The following is a 16,616-nucleotide window of genomic DNA, read 5'->3' on the forward strand; positions in this document are numbered from 1 at the left end:
CATCCGCACTGCTCCCAGGGTCCAGCAACACCTTTTTTACTAGGAGATCTCCGAGTTGCAGGGAGATTACGACCGGGTCATCGAGATTTGTTGTACTGTTGTAATGATCGGCTGTCTGGAATGTTATCTGTGGGGAGTTTGGTAGTGTCTGCTGTTGAAGTTGATCGGTATTGATGGAAAGCATAAATCGGTAAGATCTCTTTCTTGCCGAGCTTGTGGCTTCTCCACCTGCAAAACCTCCGGAAATATAGTTAATTACACGTGTTGGTTTTTCGGGATGGGTGTTGTTCGGTCAGTCTTTTTCTCGGCCATGTGGCGTGGCGGAGTTTTGGTCTCCAGAGGGGGGTGTTCGCTGCTGTATGTGGCCGCCGATGTATTTGTCCAGGTGACCTTGCCGAGCTAGTCGCTCCAGTAGGTCTTTGGCGATGACACAGTCGTCGGTAGTGTGTCCGTGCTTCTGGTGGAAAGAGCAGTATTTTGATCGGTCTGCACCTTTTGAATCTGGGTAACTGCCGGCTTTTCTTGGTGGCTTGATTAATTTTGAATTCAAGATTTCCTTGATGATATCATCGCGTTTTGTGTTGAATTGAGTGTAGGACTCATATCGCGAAGTCGGTTTGAAGTTCTTCTTTTTGTCTCGAGTTCTGTCGTCGTCTCTGTAATGAGGCTTTTCTGTTTTCCGTGCTTGCCGGAGTTCCTCGATGTCGATCTGACCTTTCGCCTTTTCGTGAAGCGCGGCCATAGTCTTAGGTTTGGCCACGACAATAGTTTCCTGGAACTTTCCTGGTTGCAATCCGCTTTTTATAGCGTGTAGCTCCACCTCGGGGTGGAGGTTGGGTATACTTAGGGCTATCTTTGTGAAGCGCGTCATGTAGTCCTTGAGGCTTTCGTGCTGACCTTGCTTGATTATGTTCAGATAGTCGGAGTCATGTAAGTAGATGGCCAATCCAGCAAAGTGCTCCTCAAAGGGCTTTGATATGTCTCGAAATCGAGAAATAGAACCTGCAGGCAAAGAACAAAACCAATCAAGTGCAGGACCGTCTAAGTAAGATGGAAAACAACGACATAAAACTTTATCAGATGCACCGTTTACTATCATTATGGAGGTGAACTTCTTGATGTATTTCTTCGGATCACCTAACCCATCATAGGGAGTTAGGGTGGTCGGTAGAGTAAACCTTCGGGGTAGCACGAAGTTCAACACTTCAGCCATGAATGGTCCAGGGGAGCTTTCCTGATCATCATTCTTGTTGTCTTGCTGAGCTTCCTCATTATACTCGGGTTGCTCCCCCTCCTGTCGAGCAGTGTCTGAGACATGTGTTGGCCCTGACTGCTGCTCTGCATCTTCTGTTCGTTCTTGCTGATCATTGTTGTTTTCAATTCGAGTGTTATTCAAGTTGGCAATTTGCTATGCCATTCTTTGGTTCTCCTCGGTCATGCGCTGGTTGGCTTGTTGTAACTCAGTCACCATCTGAAGGAGTTCGGATGGTATGGGTGGAAGTCGTTCAGCCATGACTCAGGCGAGAACCTCGAGGCCGATGATATATGGAAGGGATTATATTCTCGGCCCCACGGTGGGCGCCAATTGTTCTTGTATGGATACCTGGAGGGAGAGCTCCCTCTCTGGGAGTCGACGTCGAGTTATTATCTTCGGTGCCGGCCTATAAACCTTATGACAATCCGAGCTTTACTCCAAGAGGGTGTCCAATCGCGTAGAGCTTTGAGCAAGAAACTGGGGGGGTGTACCTGCAAAGGCACTCCGAAGCTTAAGTCAGTATTGAGAATTCAATGTATCCTTTTAGGATGGGAGATCATACCTTTTATAGGAGGCTATGTGCAAGTCGGTTGCGCTTTCTGTTTATTGCTTGTATTAAAGAGCAATAATAAGGGTGAGATGTCAGGTTGGACGTTTCATAATTAAAAACAGTCCGTTGAGCTGAGTTGTAACGTAAGTGGCCGATTAATAACGTTAATGGCCGATTAATGACTGTAATGCCGAACTATAACGCCAGCTTTCTGAATAATAACGTGAATAATGCCAAGTTATGAATGAGTAAGCCGATTTATGATGTTGGATTTGTAACGGCCGGATCAACTACTAAACAGAGTTTAATTTGTCTTCTGTAACTTTGTTCATCTTTTTTTAGCACAATATTTTCTTTTTTAGGTAAGGATTTGGGTTTAGGATACCTCAGTATTTTAATGAAGTGTTTATGCATCTATGATTGTTTGACATCTCCATTATAGAAATCTAGGTATTCGGATTTATTTGGGTGAGCTTCTAAAAAGAATCTTTTTCGAATTTTTTTTTAAAAGATCTTATAGAAAAATAAAAGTAATTTTATGTTTAGATATCTTATGCAAAAAGATATTTTTATTTATCAATTATATTTAGACATAACAATAAAAAGTACTTTTTGTTTATTTATTATGTATTTTTTAATAAAAAAGATCTTTTAAAAAAATATAAATTAGTTTCTCAAAAAATATATTTTTTATTTTTTTAGTACTTTTACTTTTATTACTAGAAATTTACTAAATACGCTAAAAAATAGAAAGATATTTTTTCATTAAAAAATATATTTTTTATCAACTTAATGACACTCAAACAAACACTTTATCTATTTTTTTTTTTTTTTTGTACTTTTTTTCCTTTTAAACTGTTAATGTTGTAATTGACTTTCTACTAGAATATGTGGTTTGTCAATGTTTACGTTTGAATTTTTATTTTTTATTTGTTATTTAATTTTTATTTTTGCCGAATTCTGGCTGTGTTGTGAGTTATTGGCATGAGGGTTTGTGCTAAATTTAAAAAATTTTGTCAAATAGTTATGACATGAACTTTGTTAGTGTGTTATTTGAATTGGATAGTTCCATATAAATCTCATGTGAAGAAAATGTAAGAATGCTGTGAGTGGCTAACTAATATTTAGTGTTTGATGATTTTTTTCAACAAAGACTAAAGAGATTAAGCTTCTTAAGTTTCAGATTTTTTATTTATTTAATGTTACTTTATTAATGTTTTGGTCTAATGCATACATCTCATTCTTGTTTTCCATTTCTATTTCATTCGAAAAGTGATTCCTTTTTATCTTATTTTGTTTTTTCATCCTTTTTCGTTTGCAGCATTTTCTTTTTACCCGTGTTAAATCATTAGGCATTATATGACAAACACACACACACACTATATACTCACATACCTAACACCAAAAATTTTTTATTATTTAGTCTATACCAAATTTCGAATCCAAATGTAACTTATTAAGAGGCACAAAGTTTTGTCACTCGAACTAACCCTTAGCAGCTATGCATAATTGTATTTTGAAGGGTTTTTTTTTGGGGACGTGAATTGTATTTTGATGTTATACTTTTTAAATTTGCATAATGGGTCAAAGAGAGAGGGTCAAGATGACAGTATTCGTCTCTTTGTTTTTTATTTTTCTTAGTATACATGGATTTGGATCCTTTAAATTTTGAATTTTATTTTAGAAGGTAAAGTGTGATCTCCCACCATTTATTTTATAGATGGGATCAAGAGAAATTATGATAGAGAAATCATTCAAGGGTAAGAAATCACACTTTACCCTCTAAAGTGAAAATTCAAAATTTAGAGGATCCAAATTCGGTATACAGTATTCAGCTCTTCATTTCATGTTCCGGAGGTTCCAAATGGGCCAGCTTGTTAAAAAAATGCACAAGATCGATTAATTGATTCTCTTTAATTTCTTATCCATATTTATATTGTTATGCTGCTAGACTTTAGTATTTTAGAAACATTATTTTTATATTGACTCTGGGTATTAATTTAGTTTGATCAATTGTTTTATTGCATAAGTTTTTGAATTGTGAGGTTGAGCATAAATTCTATATAATATTGGTCTATCTGTAATTCTGTATTGCTGCTTTAATTTGGTGGGTGTTTTTTTTCATTAATTATTAGAAAGGATCTTATGCAGCCATATACATACTTGATTGATTGTTTTTCAGTATAACTAGTTAAAAAGTACTTCATTGAATTGGACAATGTTCCCTATTGCTTTTTGTTCAATGTTTTGCTTCTTAATCTGCCTGCTTGTGTGTTAATTACAATCGTTAGTTCTAATTCATTTTATTTCGGATGTTAATTATTGTTCTCACTGTTCACTCCTCTTTGTGACTCACTATGCGGTTCTGTTTTATTATACTTTATAATATGCTTTACCTTGTGGCAGACTAGAGAATACTTTAGTATCAACATTTTTATTTTGTGAGCTTTGAATGTAATAGTGCTTAGCATCATGGATCAAGTTTAGAAATGTTGATGAGATTTTCTGTTTTAGCTATAATTATAGAAATTATTTGAGAAATATTTCTGATTTGAGTATTGAAGATAGAATAAAAGTTGTTCTTGGTATTGTGAGAGACAATAATTTAATTGACATAGAACCCCTTCGAAAAGTAGCATAGGCTATATTATTTTTTTTTTTACTTTTGAATTATGAAAAATTCCGTACGCGTGTTTGGTATTATTTAAAAAAAAAATTAACTTTTCGAAAATTTAATTCACAACTTTTTGAAAAAATAGAAATATATGACTTCTCTCCTTCTCAATAAATTATTTTATTATTTCCGTAAAATAAATTAACTTCAAACTAAAAAAGATCTACTTTTATTCTTGACTCTGTGAAAAATGTTTTCTGTTTGTGCTGAAAATATTGGCTCTCCACCACCATTTTTACGCAAGTTCCATCTACTAGAACCACTGCTCTTCTACCATCATTTTCGCGGAGTGTTCTATGTGCTAGAAGTACTAGCCCTCTACCACCATTTTCACGTAATGATTCTGCTGGAAGTATTGACCCTCCACCACTATTTTCATACAATATTATATCTAAATTCCTACTGCATATATTTTTTTCAGGTTTTTTTTTATCATTTTACAACTCTATTTTTATTATTAAATAATATTTAACATTGTGTGTGGTATGAAATCTCAATTTCAATTTTATTTTGGAAACCACTTAAATAAAGATGTTAAAAACGTCTTTTTTCAAAGATGTTTTTTAAAAATTAAAATTTAACACATAAAATAAATTAAATTGTATTATTTTTATTAAAATTAGACCGGACAAATCAATTTAACAAAAAAAATTAATAAATTAAATTTTGAACCGGTATAAATTAATATTTTTATAAAAAATTACTACAATATCCCTATTATAAAACACAACTATAATATCCCTATATATATATATTCATTTTGAAAACTTTAAATTCTAACCCTATAACGATAGAGAAGAAAATGGCTAGAATTTAAGATTCTCAAAATTAATATATATAATAAGAGTATTTTAGTCATTTTATATAATAGAGATATTGTAGTCATTTTTTATAAAAAAAATATTAATTTAGATGGATTCAAAATTTGATTCACTATTTTTCGATCAAATTAATTTGTCTGACCTAATTTTGACAAAAATAATATAATTTAAGTGATTATATATGTTAAATTTTAATTATTAAAAAATATCTTTAAAAAAAGACGTTTTCTACGTTTTTATGGGAGCATTCCCCTTTTATTTTTTCACATGTGATTTTATTTTTATATAGCTTGTTATTATTTTTATAATTAGTTATAGTAAGTTCTTGACCCCAATAAAGGAGGAGAGAGTTCTCATAGGAGTAAAAAAATAAAAAATAAAAAATAAAAAACAGCAACAAAATATACATTGACATTTTACATTTGTTTTTAATTTTCAACTACCATATCATACACAATAAAATAGCAAACACTAACTATACAATAATTTTTTTGGCATTGCCATCAAAATTATTGTGAATTAGAATTTTATTATTATTTATTACATACAAGAACATCGTTATTCACTTGTAACAATTATAGTCATTCCCTTATTTTGTAATATCTCTCCACTTTTTATGTATCTCTTCAAGTATTTTTTATCATCGTTATTTTAATATCTATTTTTTTGTGTAAAAAAATTATATTTTTTGAATTATTTATCCAAACACTACAAATTTTAACATAAGTACTTCTATAATTAAAAATACAAAATAACTTATTTATAAGTTGCTATCAATAAAAGTTATTATACTTTAAATTCTTTTTTTCAAAAGAATTTATTTAAGTTGTTTACCTAAATTGGATCTTAATGTTCCAACTTCAACTGGGAGAACTATTGTCATTTTTGAGTTTTTGCTACTTTTATATTTTTATGAATTATTAGATTGTCAGTTTTTAATAAATATAACATATATGCTATATAATTTTTGAAATTTGTTACGTATAAATTTAACTATAAATTATGAGACAAATTATGGATTATAGAATTTTTAAAAATTTAGATAAGCATTTTGTGCTAATTTTAATTGTAATATTTATTATTAAGACTATTTTAATAAATTTAATTGTGACAATATTAACTTTAATTAAAAATATTTGATATTAGAAATATTTTAATAAATTAAAAAATTTAAAATCAATAATAATTTTAATTAAAGATATTTGTTATTAAGAGTATTTTAATAAATTAAAAAATAATATTTAATTAGATTTATATTTAATTTTTTAAAAAATTAAAAAATATTTAATATTAGAGATATTTTTAAAAATAAAAATAAATATTTTCATTTAAAAATGATTATATTAAATTTATATTAAAATATATTTATATGTAAATTTTTTTATATATTTATTAAATTTAGTCATTAATTTTTTAATTTAAATAATTAAAAATTAATTTTAACATATTACGTAATATGTTTAAAATATTTAAATTCAACTAAACAAAAAATTATTCGTTCTCAAAAATATTATACAATATTTAAAGTATTAAATTTTATAAATCAAATAAAAATAATAATTTTATTTTTAAATATTATATTTTTAAAATTGATATTTTTAAAAATAAAAATTAATATTTAAATTACACCCATATAAATATTTGAACTACTCTGTTAAGAATGTGTTTCAACCTCACCATAAAATTAAAAAAAAATCTGATCCACATCATACGATAACATTCCATCTGACCAATAGCAGCAATCCTCATCAGATAACACAAGACACTAGAGCTCAGAATCCTTATCTATCACGCCTACTCTCCATATATATCACTCATTTCCCAACGCATCTCAACCACACAAACACCAATCTATACTTCCGCCCAATCCTTAATGCTATAAAGTATAAAGAATCACTTTCCTTCAGTGCCTCTCATTTTATTCACTTATAATCCACCACACGCAGATAAGTTCAATCTTCAAACATGGCTACCGTCACTACCTCCGCAGCTGTTACCATTCCATCATTTATTGGCCTAAAGGCAGCTACAATAAACGCCACCGCTAAAGTTAGTGCCGGAGCTAAGGTGTCAGGACCCCAGTTTCCAAGGCTCGGCGTGAAGGCATCACTCAAGGACGTTGGAGTAGCTGTTGTGGCCACCGCTGCCAGCGCAGTGCTAGCCAGCAATGCCATGGCCATTGAGGTCTTGCTCGGTGGTGATGATGGGTCTCTAGCTTTTATCCCAAAGGATTTCTCAGTTGCTGCTGGAGAGAAGATCGTGTTCAAGAATAATGCTGGTTTCCCACACAACATTGTGTTCGACGAGGATGAGATTCCCAGTGGAGTGGACGCATCGAAAATCTCAATGTCTGAAGAAGACTTACTCAATGGGCCTGGTGAGGTTTACAGTGTTACTTTGAGTGAGAAAGGAACCTACTCTTTCTACTGTGCCCCTCACCAAGGAGCTGGTATGGTTGGAAAAGTCACCGTTAACTAGGTGCCTTCTTTAAGAGCATTTTCATCTTTTTATCTTATGATTCTGTTAATTTTGTCTGTGTAGAAGAGCTTAATGAATGTTGTGAGATACTATTGTATGAGATGAAACATTATTATGCCCTATTTACTCTTTGTTTACTTCATTTGCGGTTTTAAAAACCGTTTCTTTCTCAAGTCAACCAAACTTTAAAGTTTAAACTAGTGAAATAGCGGGTCCTAGCATGGTAATGATATAAGTGGATCAATGGTAGGATACATGGAGTATAAGTATAATAAGCATATATGAAATTTATTGAGAACCGATAACAATCCCATATATATATATATATATATATATATATATGCAAATAACATATTATTAATCATAAGAGCTGAAAATTTTCATTATAAACAACATTTAAAAGTGTCATTTTCGGACAAATAATTTGTTTCTTCGAGTATCACCTTAATACAAGGATTATTCGTTATCCTTAATAAAAGTAACGTAAATTCAGTTATATATCATATTTTATATTTTAATGTTTTTATATTAATTTTTAAGATAATTTAAATGAAAATTAAATTTTTATAATGATCAATTAAATAATAAACTTGAACCACAATCCAATTATAGTTGAAAGATTGTTAAAAAAGGTCTTTAAGTCGAGAGAATATCCGAATCTTTAAAGATTTTTGATGGTCTCCACCGTATCCGACATCCCAAACAGACAGGTAATTTCTAAGTTGGTTCCAAAAGTGACCTAATTATCGAAAACAGGAATTGGAATTATAATTTCATTCAAGAATTATTTTTTCAAGATGTTGCAAACAAGATTTTGTGTTTGTCTGTTAAAATTCAGCATAGTAGGGATAAATTACAATGAAATTTGAATAAATTCAAGCAATATGATACACAAGTTACAGAATTAGCTATTTATTTTACCATCCGCCTCTAGAGCTTTGTCCTAATTATATGGTGAATTGATCTATGAAAATTGAACTTGCCTAATAATAATAATAATAATAATAATAATAATAATAATAATAATAATAATATGATATGATAATGATATGAAGTTGGCACGGGTTATTCTAATCATGGTAAAAATTATGATTCTAATCATAATATGATAAAATCATATAATTTTAACAAAACAAATATATGATGTATAACTAACATAAATAATCAAAATTACCTTCATATTAACTAATTTACATAATTACTTTTGTTCTAATAAAACCTATATATAGTGGTTTTTGTGGTACATAAGCCTAGATCTGAGAGTCAATTCATTTTTTTAATTTATTATTCTTCTTTTACTATTTCATACAATAAGAATGTATTCTTCGTTTTTCATTGAAGTTGTTCCTCTTAAGGTACAATTTATAATTTTTTTATAGTATTTTTTATATACTCATTCTATTATATTATTCTTTTGATAATTTAATGATTGTTCTTACTCCAACTTATTCTTTTCGTCTAACGTTCCAGTGCGATTGTCTTTTGCCGCAATCGTTTACAATGCACCACATCTATGAATACCTCATCGTGTTATATTCACTTATTCAGATTCTAACTACATGGATGTAAGCGTCTAAAGAAGGGGCAGTAAATTCTATTTTACTGAATGATGGTTGGATCTGCTAACATATTATGACTAACCTAATGGAATGTGGGTAAAGTTAGTTTTTTTAGGAGGAGCTCAATTTTTTATCGAGGAATTGTTTCCACAAAGTTTTGTAGGCTAGGTTCAAGTTCCACCCCCTCCATACTTTCTACGTCTGCCCAAAAATCTTCGAAGTGGAGCACAAAATGAGATTGAAATCCCTCAATTTAAGTTTAGTTTTGGTAAATTCGTGTCAAACTCGGAGATACAATTTCAACACTTGGTAATATATTTAAATTTTCTTATTTAAATATTTTTGTTAATTAAATAATTTTATAACATTGTGATTTTTTTCAGAAATTATCAGCCTTCTTTTGTATCAATGCAATACCATTGAAGAGAATAAGTGTCAGTTTAGTTTCTCAGTGTGGTAATTCTATACCTTGCCGCATTGCATGGATAGCAAATAATGAAGCTTATTTAACAAGGGGATAGTCTGAATTTATACGAATTCTAAATGTTCAAACTTACGATATTTTTTCAGTTGTTTGTCGTTACGAGAATGATTCTAATCTATACGTGTCTAAGGACTAGAATAGATTAAATATTATTTAAGTAATTTAGTTTTAATATTAGTATTTGCTTAAATTAGTTTTAGAGAAATTTAAATTGTTGCCTCAATTTACATATTACGACTATTTTTCTTGGATATGTTATTTTTAAATGTTTTAATATAAAATTTCTTTTTTTCTGATTTATAAGTTTTTTTTTGGATATATGTATCACCTTTTTTTCTCTTTTTGTATTTCAGATTAGTAATGCAATTATTAATAGAAGTGTAATTAAAAAAAAGAGAAAAAATGTAAGAACCGGCATAACTGTTTCAATAAAATAATAATTTTTAACTGTCCATAATAGATTCAAAATTTAGAAGTTTTAATTTGATACTTAAAAGGTGAAATTTGGATTCAGTGAATTTTCTCTGAGTGAAAAAATGTATCTTTTGCGAAAAGTTTTGTAAAAATATGTATCAGTACTTAAGGCGGCAGTACCGACTTTAGACTGTCTGGTACCGTATTTTGAGAAAAATAAGATTTTGAAAATTGATTTATTATTTTGAAAGGTTAAAAATAATTTGAAAATCGAAAACCGGGTGCTAATTTTAAAGGTTTTGGTCCAAAGTGGGCCAAACGAACTAAAAACGTTAACGGATTGGACCGGACCCAAGTTGAGCCCAAGTCCAACATATATAAACCCCATTTAAGTGGCAAAACAGCCACTTTCAGCTCAGAGAGAGGAAGAGCTCGTGGAGTTGAGAGAGGGAAGAAGGTTTGGCTTGGTTACTATTTATTGTCACCTTTCGGGAACCATAACTTGAGTTACAGAGCTCCGATTGATGAGCCATTTGTGATCACGCGAAGCTCTTGTCGAGATCTTTGTTTCTATTTAGGCTTTTCTGGTAAGAACTCGCATCTTAAGCTCCAGTTTCCTGCCCTAGTTTTTCTTTGTTTTTTGATTTGGTTTTTGAGCAAATTTTGTGATTTTGATCGTTTAGGTGATCTCTAGTAGCGGGTAATTGTTGAATTTTACCCCTAATCTTCATTGGATAAGGTAAGGAACTTTTATATCCTTGTGGTTTGGTGTAGTGTGAGCTTCAGTTATTAATGCATGGTTATGTTGTATGTATGAAGCTTGTTTTTGGAGTTGGTTGTGGCTTTTGGTGGTTTGGAGCTTGGTGGAAGATTGTTGGAATCAAGTTTGGTGTTTGAGCATACTGGGAATCGGCTAAGGTATGGTTTCAGTTTTCTTTATGTAATATGTAATGTTTCTGGATACTTAGACTAGTTGACCCTAAGATAGGATTGAATAATATCAGTGTATGAATAATTATATGTGAATTAACATTAATTATTGGTTGTATTGGATTATTGTGGTTGATGATGATTGTTGGTAATTATTGGTGTTGATGAGTATTGATGGTGATTAGTTATATTGATGAATAATGAAGATTATGAGAATTTATGGTAATAAGTTAATGTAAAATATTTGTGATGGTTTGGAATGAAGGATATTGATGATTATTATGATGTGTGATGATATATGTTGATGATGATTTTTGATTTTGAATCTTGGGATTGGTGTTAATATTGAATGGTGGTTGAAGGAATTTGATGTGAACTTAGGTTGAATGTTAAAGTTCGATGAGGTGAGTATTAAATGATTTAGATGATTGAATGGTTGATTTTTAAGAAATGAGTGGTATGAAACTTTGTGTTGTTTTGGTATTGTTTGGATTGTGAGTAGTTTGGTTTTGAATTGAGAGATTTAGTGAATTCGAGTTTTTAAGCTTTTGGTAAAAATAGGTTTTAGGCCAACTTTGGCGGATCATATCTTAAGCTACAGTTTTTGAAATTTTTTGTATCAAATTAAGATAATTACAAGAGCTTTAAAACAGTATAGATTTTGTAGAAATTAGAATTTTGTAGATGAAGATATGATCGTTGGAAGTTAGTGTCAAAAAAATCTGAATTCTGTGATGTTGCAGAATTTGTGATTTCTGGTTTGTGTGTGCATGCACACTGTTCTGCGCGTGCTCTGAACAGGGGCCATGTTTTGACTTGTGCGTACCACACCTTTGTGCGCACGCACACCATGTGATTTTTGAAAACGTGCGTACGCACACTTTGGTGCGCACGCACACACAGGGATATGCCTACTGTTGAGAGCGTTCGCACACTCTGGTGCGCACATACACTCTGTGAAATTTGCAAGTTGTGCGTACGCACAACATCATGCCTACGCACAAGCTGAAAAAACTCTTCTGGGCGTGCGTATGCAGAACCCTATGCGTACGCATACTGCCCTGTTTTCAATAAAAACCTTGTTTTTAACCGTTTTACCCTCCCAACAAGTTTGCAAACTTTCGTAACACTTATTTAAAACTTTTTTGCCAGTTTTTGGATCTTGAATCAAGGGAGAAAACAATAAGTGAATTAAAAGGGGGTATTTTTGTTTATGAGTTTAGAAGATGGAGGTTTAGGTTGCTGAAGTGGTGGGTAAGTGGGCAGAATACTTTATTGGGGATGACTAAGAGGACTTGAGAGGTGATGATAGTTGATGGCAAATTTGAGAAAATGGAAAATGATGATGGTTATGATGAGTTGATGACTCAAAAAGGAGTGATGAACTTGTTGAATGTTGAGAGTGTGCCAGGCACTATATCCTTGGGCTAAGTATGATGATAACTCAAAAAGGAATAATGATCTTGTTGAATGTTGAGAGTGTGCCAAGCACTATATCCTTAGGTTAAGTACGATAGTATACAGGGCACTATGTCCCTGGTAATGAATTATGATTAATAACCTTTTCTGATGCAAGAGTGTGTCAGGCACCATATCCTTGGGTTACGCATGCGAGTGTGATCGGCATTATATCCGTGGGTTAATAGAGTATGCCCGGCACTATATCCGTGGGTCAATATAGTGTGCCCGACATTATATCCGTGGGAGTGGTAGAAAAGCTACATCCGAAAAGATGTATCGGGTTGGCATTTATAGACTGACAAGTGATATCACGAGCCAATAGGAAAGGCATTCATCATATGCATCTTCTACCTTCTTGTTTAATTTGCTTAATTTCTATTATGCCTAAATGAATCACATGTTTACTTGCTAATTGTTCTATTTGCTGTACATGTACTTTACTTGTGTTTTACTTGTCTGCATTACTTTTGTTTTCTACTGGGATTGAGGAGGGTTTGGAAGGCGGTGGCGATGGGATCGCACGGAGGTTAGGTTGGCAAAGGCTGTGAAATACAACAGTGTGAATAGTACTAGTTAGAAATCTCCTAAGTTTAGATAACCCTGTTTATTGTTTACGGTTTACGTTATTTAATTTGCTAAGCTTGAATATCTGTTTTTGGTGTGAAGTTCTAGGATTGCCTTTGTCTTCCCGGAACCTTACATCTTATATATTGGGCACTGTTACCATACTGAGAACCTCCGATTCTCATACCATAGGTTGTTGTTGTTTTTCAGATACACGTCGTAGCCCACCTCAGTGAGTTGCGAGATGGTACAGAGCGGAGTATGGTTTCATATTTATTTTATTCTGCTCTATTTAGATAAAGTCTCTCTCTTTCATCCTTTGTATTTATATAACCTTGTTGCCTTAGAGGCTTTATTTCTGAAAACTTTGAGAGATAGGTTGTTGCTGTTTTAAAACTTCAAAACTCTGTTGTATTCAGTTTGACTAGCCGGCCTAAACTCCGCAAGCTATGACTAGTCCTCTTTTGTACATCATACTTATATATATCTTGTTTACTTTAAGTATTACCTTATGTATCTTGGAGCTATCTACAATGTTTTACATTTATTATGTTTTGTTCTATTCGTACCTATACATTTAGTTTTCGTGTGTAAACACTTCGCGTTTTGTAATTCTGCCTTATGCATTTTGAGCTTTTATTCCTTCATCGGGCTTCTAGTTATAAACATTTTTGGACATATATTATATATTATAAGCTCTAGAACTGTCGTGGCACTTTGTTATTCTTTGCCTTACGGCTAGAGGTAAGGCTTAGGGAAACGGGGTGTTACAAAAAACTTAAAATATCACTATTTAAACGAAAAAGAAATGGTACGTGAAAGAAAGAAAAACGAAAAATTAAAATTGCTCTATTAAAAAAATTGTGTATAGTTTGCATATGAATAGGACCGGAATTAGAGACTATATGGATATAAAACATAAAAAATTATTGCACGATGAATAATATATATATATATATATATATATAAAAAGAAATAATTATAACAAAAAATAATTAATATATGCAATTTAAATATTTTTATGTATAATTAATATATATGTATGCATAAATAAGAAAATATTTAAAATTATTTAACAAAATTAATGTATACATATACAGAAATAAAAAAAATTATTGTAATTTATGAAAATTACACATGAATTTTTTTTCCTCCCAAATAAATTTATTCTAATTATATTACAATTAGCTCATGAATAATACATGATTATATTATTTTAAAAAATATCTTCATTATAATTATATCAAATTAATATTCGATGCATTATATATTAAACTAATTATCAATTATCGATATTTTTATTCATTATAATGATATTAATTGATATAATTCTAATTCTCATTCATGTAAAACAATTTTGTTAGTAGATAATTGTATCCACAATAATTAATGTTCTAATTCTCATTCATTCTAATAATAGTTCGTAATTATATAGTTCTTTTTCTTTTACTTTAATTAGTTGATGATGATGATAATGATGATGATGATGATGATGTATGGACACAAGATTAATTAGTTAACAAATTAAATTTTAATTATTATGTTTTATTTTTCACTCATATCTTTATTCATTAGTTATTTTACTTTTTATATTTATAGTAAATATTGAATGTAAAAAACAAAAACAATAATATTTATTATTATCTATTTTATTTATTTAGAGTCATAATCAAATTTGATATACTTGTAGCAAGTATCTAGAATTAATATTAACATGATATTATAATTTTAAGTTGTATAATATAATAAAAAAGAACGTAGCAATTTATATCTGCTTCTTATATAGCAATAATATTATATATATTTATATATCTCCTCTTTTAGCTCTTTTCTAAAAATATTGGCATATAATTAATGTAGATAACATATATACTGAGCAAGGATCTATTGAATTAATCATAAAGGTTAATAAAATATAATGGCATAATTTTTACCTAATTGTAGCAAGTATTTGATAACAATTGCAAGCTATAGAGAATTATAATGAAGAATAAAAACAGTACAACTATAGTATAGCAATGAAAAGGAATAATCTTAGTAGTTCAGAGTATGAGAAGAATTATATAGAAAGAATGAAGAAATCAATGGGTGGAGTCCAGGTTCACCTGCGAAAGGGAATTGAAGATAGAATTTGGGAATTTTAGAAAGAATGCACAGAGAGAAAAGATACGAAGTCAGAAGGGAAGACTCACATCATACACTTTTTATAGGGGCCTTTTCTCCCTTCTTAAGCCTCTGTTGTCACACCCTTTTTTCCCTCTTTGTATCAACACCGCCGCCATGGACATTGACCTTGTCCTCAAGCTCGAAGGAAGGATGAAGATGGCGCATGTCCTCATACCCTTTCCATGTCGCTTCCTCCGACGAAAGGTGCTGCCATTGAATTAACACCTGCTCCTGCCAAGTATTATCCACCTTGATCATTTGATGTCCTAACACCCGGAGAGGCAGCAATTTGCACCCGTTCTCATCAACTGTCAGAGGCGCCGGTAGAGTAACCGAAGGTGGCCTGCCTACACACTTCTTAAGGAGAGAAATATGGAAAACTGGGTGTATATTTGCTGTGGATGGAAGCTCCAACTTGTATGCGACTTTGCCCACACGCTGCACCACGGGAAAAGGGATGAAGTAGTGCATTGACAGCTTCTGGTTCTTTCAAAAGGCCACGGAATGTTGACGATATGGTTGAAGCTTGACATAAACAAGGTCACCAAGCTGAAATTCCAGGTCACGGCGCTTGCTATCAGCCGTGGCCTTCATCCGGGCCTGAGCTCTCCCGAAGTGGGATTTCAAGACTATTAGCAGGGAATCGCGCTGTTGTAATTGTTCCTGGACAGTTGGAGCGTCTGTAGAAGTTGCGACATATCAGAGAAGAGGCGGAGGATCTCGCCCGAACAAGGCCTTAAAGGGAGACATGCCGATTGCCGAATGAAAGGAAGTATTATAACTGAACTGCACCCATGGAAGCATCCTACACCAAGTCCTAGGATTGTCTTGAGTATAACAACGAAGGTACATCTCCAAACACCTGTTAAGCACCTCGGTCTAGCCATCGGACTGAGGATGGTAAGCCGAGCTCCGAGCCAGCGTAATGCCTTGGTGTAGGAAACATTGCTCCCAAAACTTGCTAGTAAATACCTTGTCTCGATCCAACACAATTGATTGTGGCATTTCGTGAATACTCACTACATAGTCGGTTCACTACCATGAATATGACCGAATACCCTTGCGTCAGGGGTAAACCAGTTACAAAATTCATAGAAATATCCTGCCAAATATTGGTAGGAATCGGAAGAGGTTGGAGGAGCCCTGCAGGCGGTAGTGTTGAGTACTTCGCCTATTGGCAAATAGAGCACTGGCTCACGTAGTCCTTGACCACACGAGCCATATCCTTCTAGAAAAATTGGGGAGTTAATCGGCACAATG

The 16,616-nt window shown here is 32.0% G+C and overlaps 3 protein-coding genes across 3 annotated transcripts; 1 reads left to right on the top strand and 2 right to left on the bottom strand.

Annotated features, from left to right (window-relative positions):
• Nucleotides 1-292: 292 nt before the first annotated feature.
• On the bottom strand, nucleotides 293-1,513 carry LOC112763613 (uncharacterized). The gene is made up of 3 exons (XM_025809240.1): nucleotides 1,469-1,513; nucleotides 1,087-1,360; nucleotides 293-1,002 (listed from the first exon to the last, which is right to left on the bottom strand). Exons 1-3 carry the CDS (start codon nucleotides 1,511-1,513, stop codon nucleotides 293-295), a joined length of 1,029 nt encoding a protein of 342 aa, XP_025665025.1.
• A 5,455-nt stretch (nucleotides 1,514-6,968) lies between these two features.
• LOC112765995 (plastocyanin) lies at nucleotides 6,969-7,900 on the top strand. Its single transcript, XM_025811848.2, has one exon. The coding sequence runs from the start codon at nucleotides 7,266-7,268 to the stop codon at nucleotides 7,776-7,778; it is 513 nt and encodes a 170-aa protein (XP_025667633.1). The 5' UTR covers nucleotides 6,969-7,265; the 3' UTR covers nucleotides 7,779-7,900.
• A 7,531-nt stretch (nucleotides 7,901-15,431) lies between these two features.
• Nucleotides 15,432-15,827, bottom strand: LOC140180670 (uncharacterized). The gene has a single exon (XM_072221938.1). It carries the CDS (start codon nucleotides 15,825-15,827, stop codon nucleotides 15,432-15,434), a length of 396 nt encoding a protein of 131 aa, XP_072078039.1.
• Between the last annotated feature and the right edge of the window lie 789 nt (nucleotides 15,828-16,616).

The sequence above is a fragment of the Arachis hypogaea genome, chromosome 17, assembly GCF_003086295.3.
Source record: "Arachis hypogaea cultivar Tifrunner chromosome 17, arahy.Tifrunner.gnm2.J5K5, whole genome shotgun sequence".
Taxonomy (NCBI): Eukaryota; Viridiplantae; Streptophyta; class Magnoliopsida; order Fabales; family Fabaceae; genus Arachis; species Arachis hypogaea.

Coding starts and splice junctions, on each gene's coding strand:
- LOC112763613 (XM_025809240.1), bottom strand. CDS start 1,513: ATGGCTGAACGACTTCCACCCATACCATCCGAACTCCTTCAGATG. Junction 1,361..1,468: donor CATCCGAACTCCTTCAGATG/GTGACTGAGTTA, acceptor AACAATGATCAG/CAAGAACGAACAGAAGATGC. Junction 1,003..1,086: donor CTCCATAATGATAGTAAACG/GTGCATCTGATA, acceptor CTTTGCCTGCAG/GTTCTATTTCTCGATTTCGA.
- LOC112765995 (XM_025811848.2), top strand. CDS start 7,266: ATGGCTACCGTCACTACCTCCGCAGCTGTTACCATTCCATCATTTATT.
- LOC140180670 (XM_072221938.1), bottom strand. CDS start 15,827: ATGCACTACTTCATCCCTTTTCCCGTGGTGCAGCGTGTGGGCAAAGTC.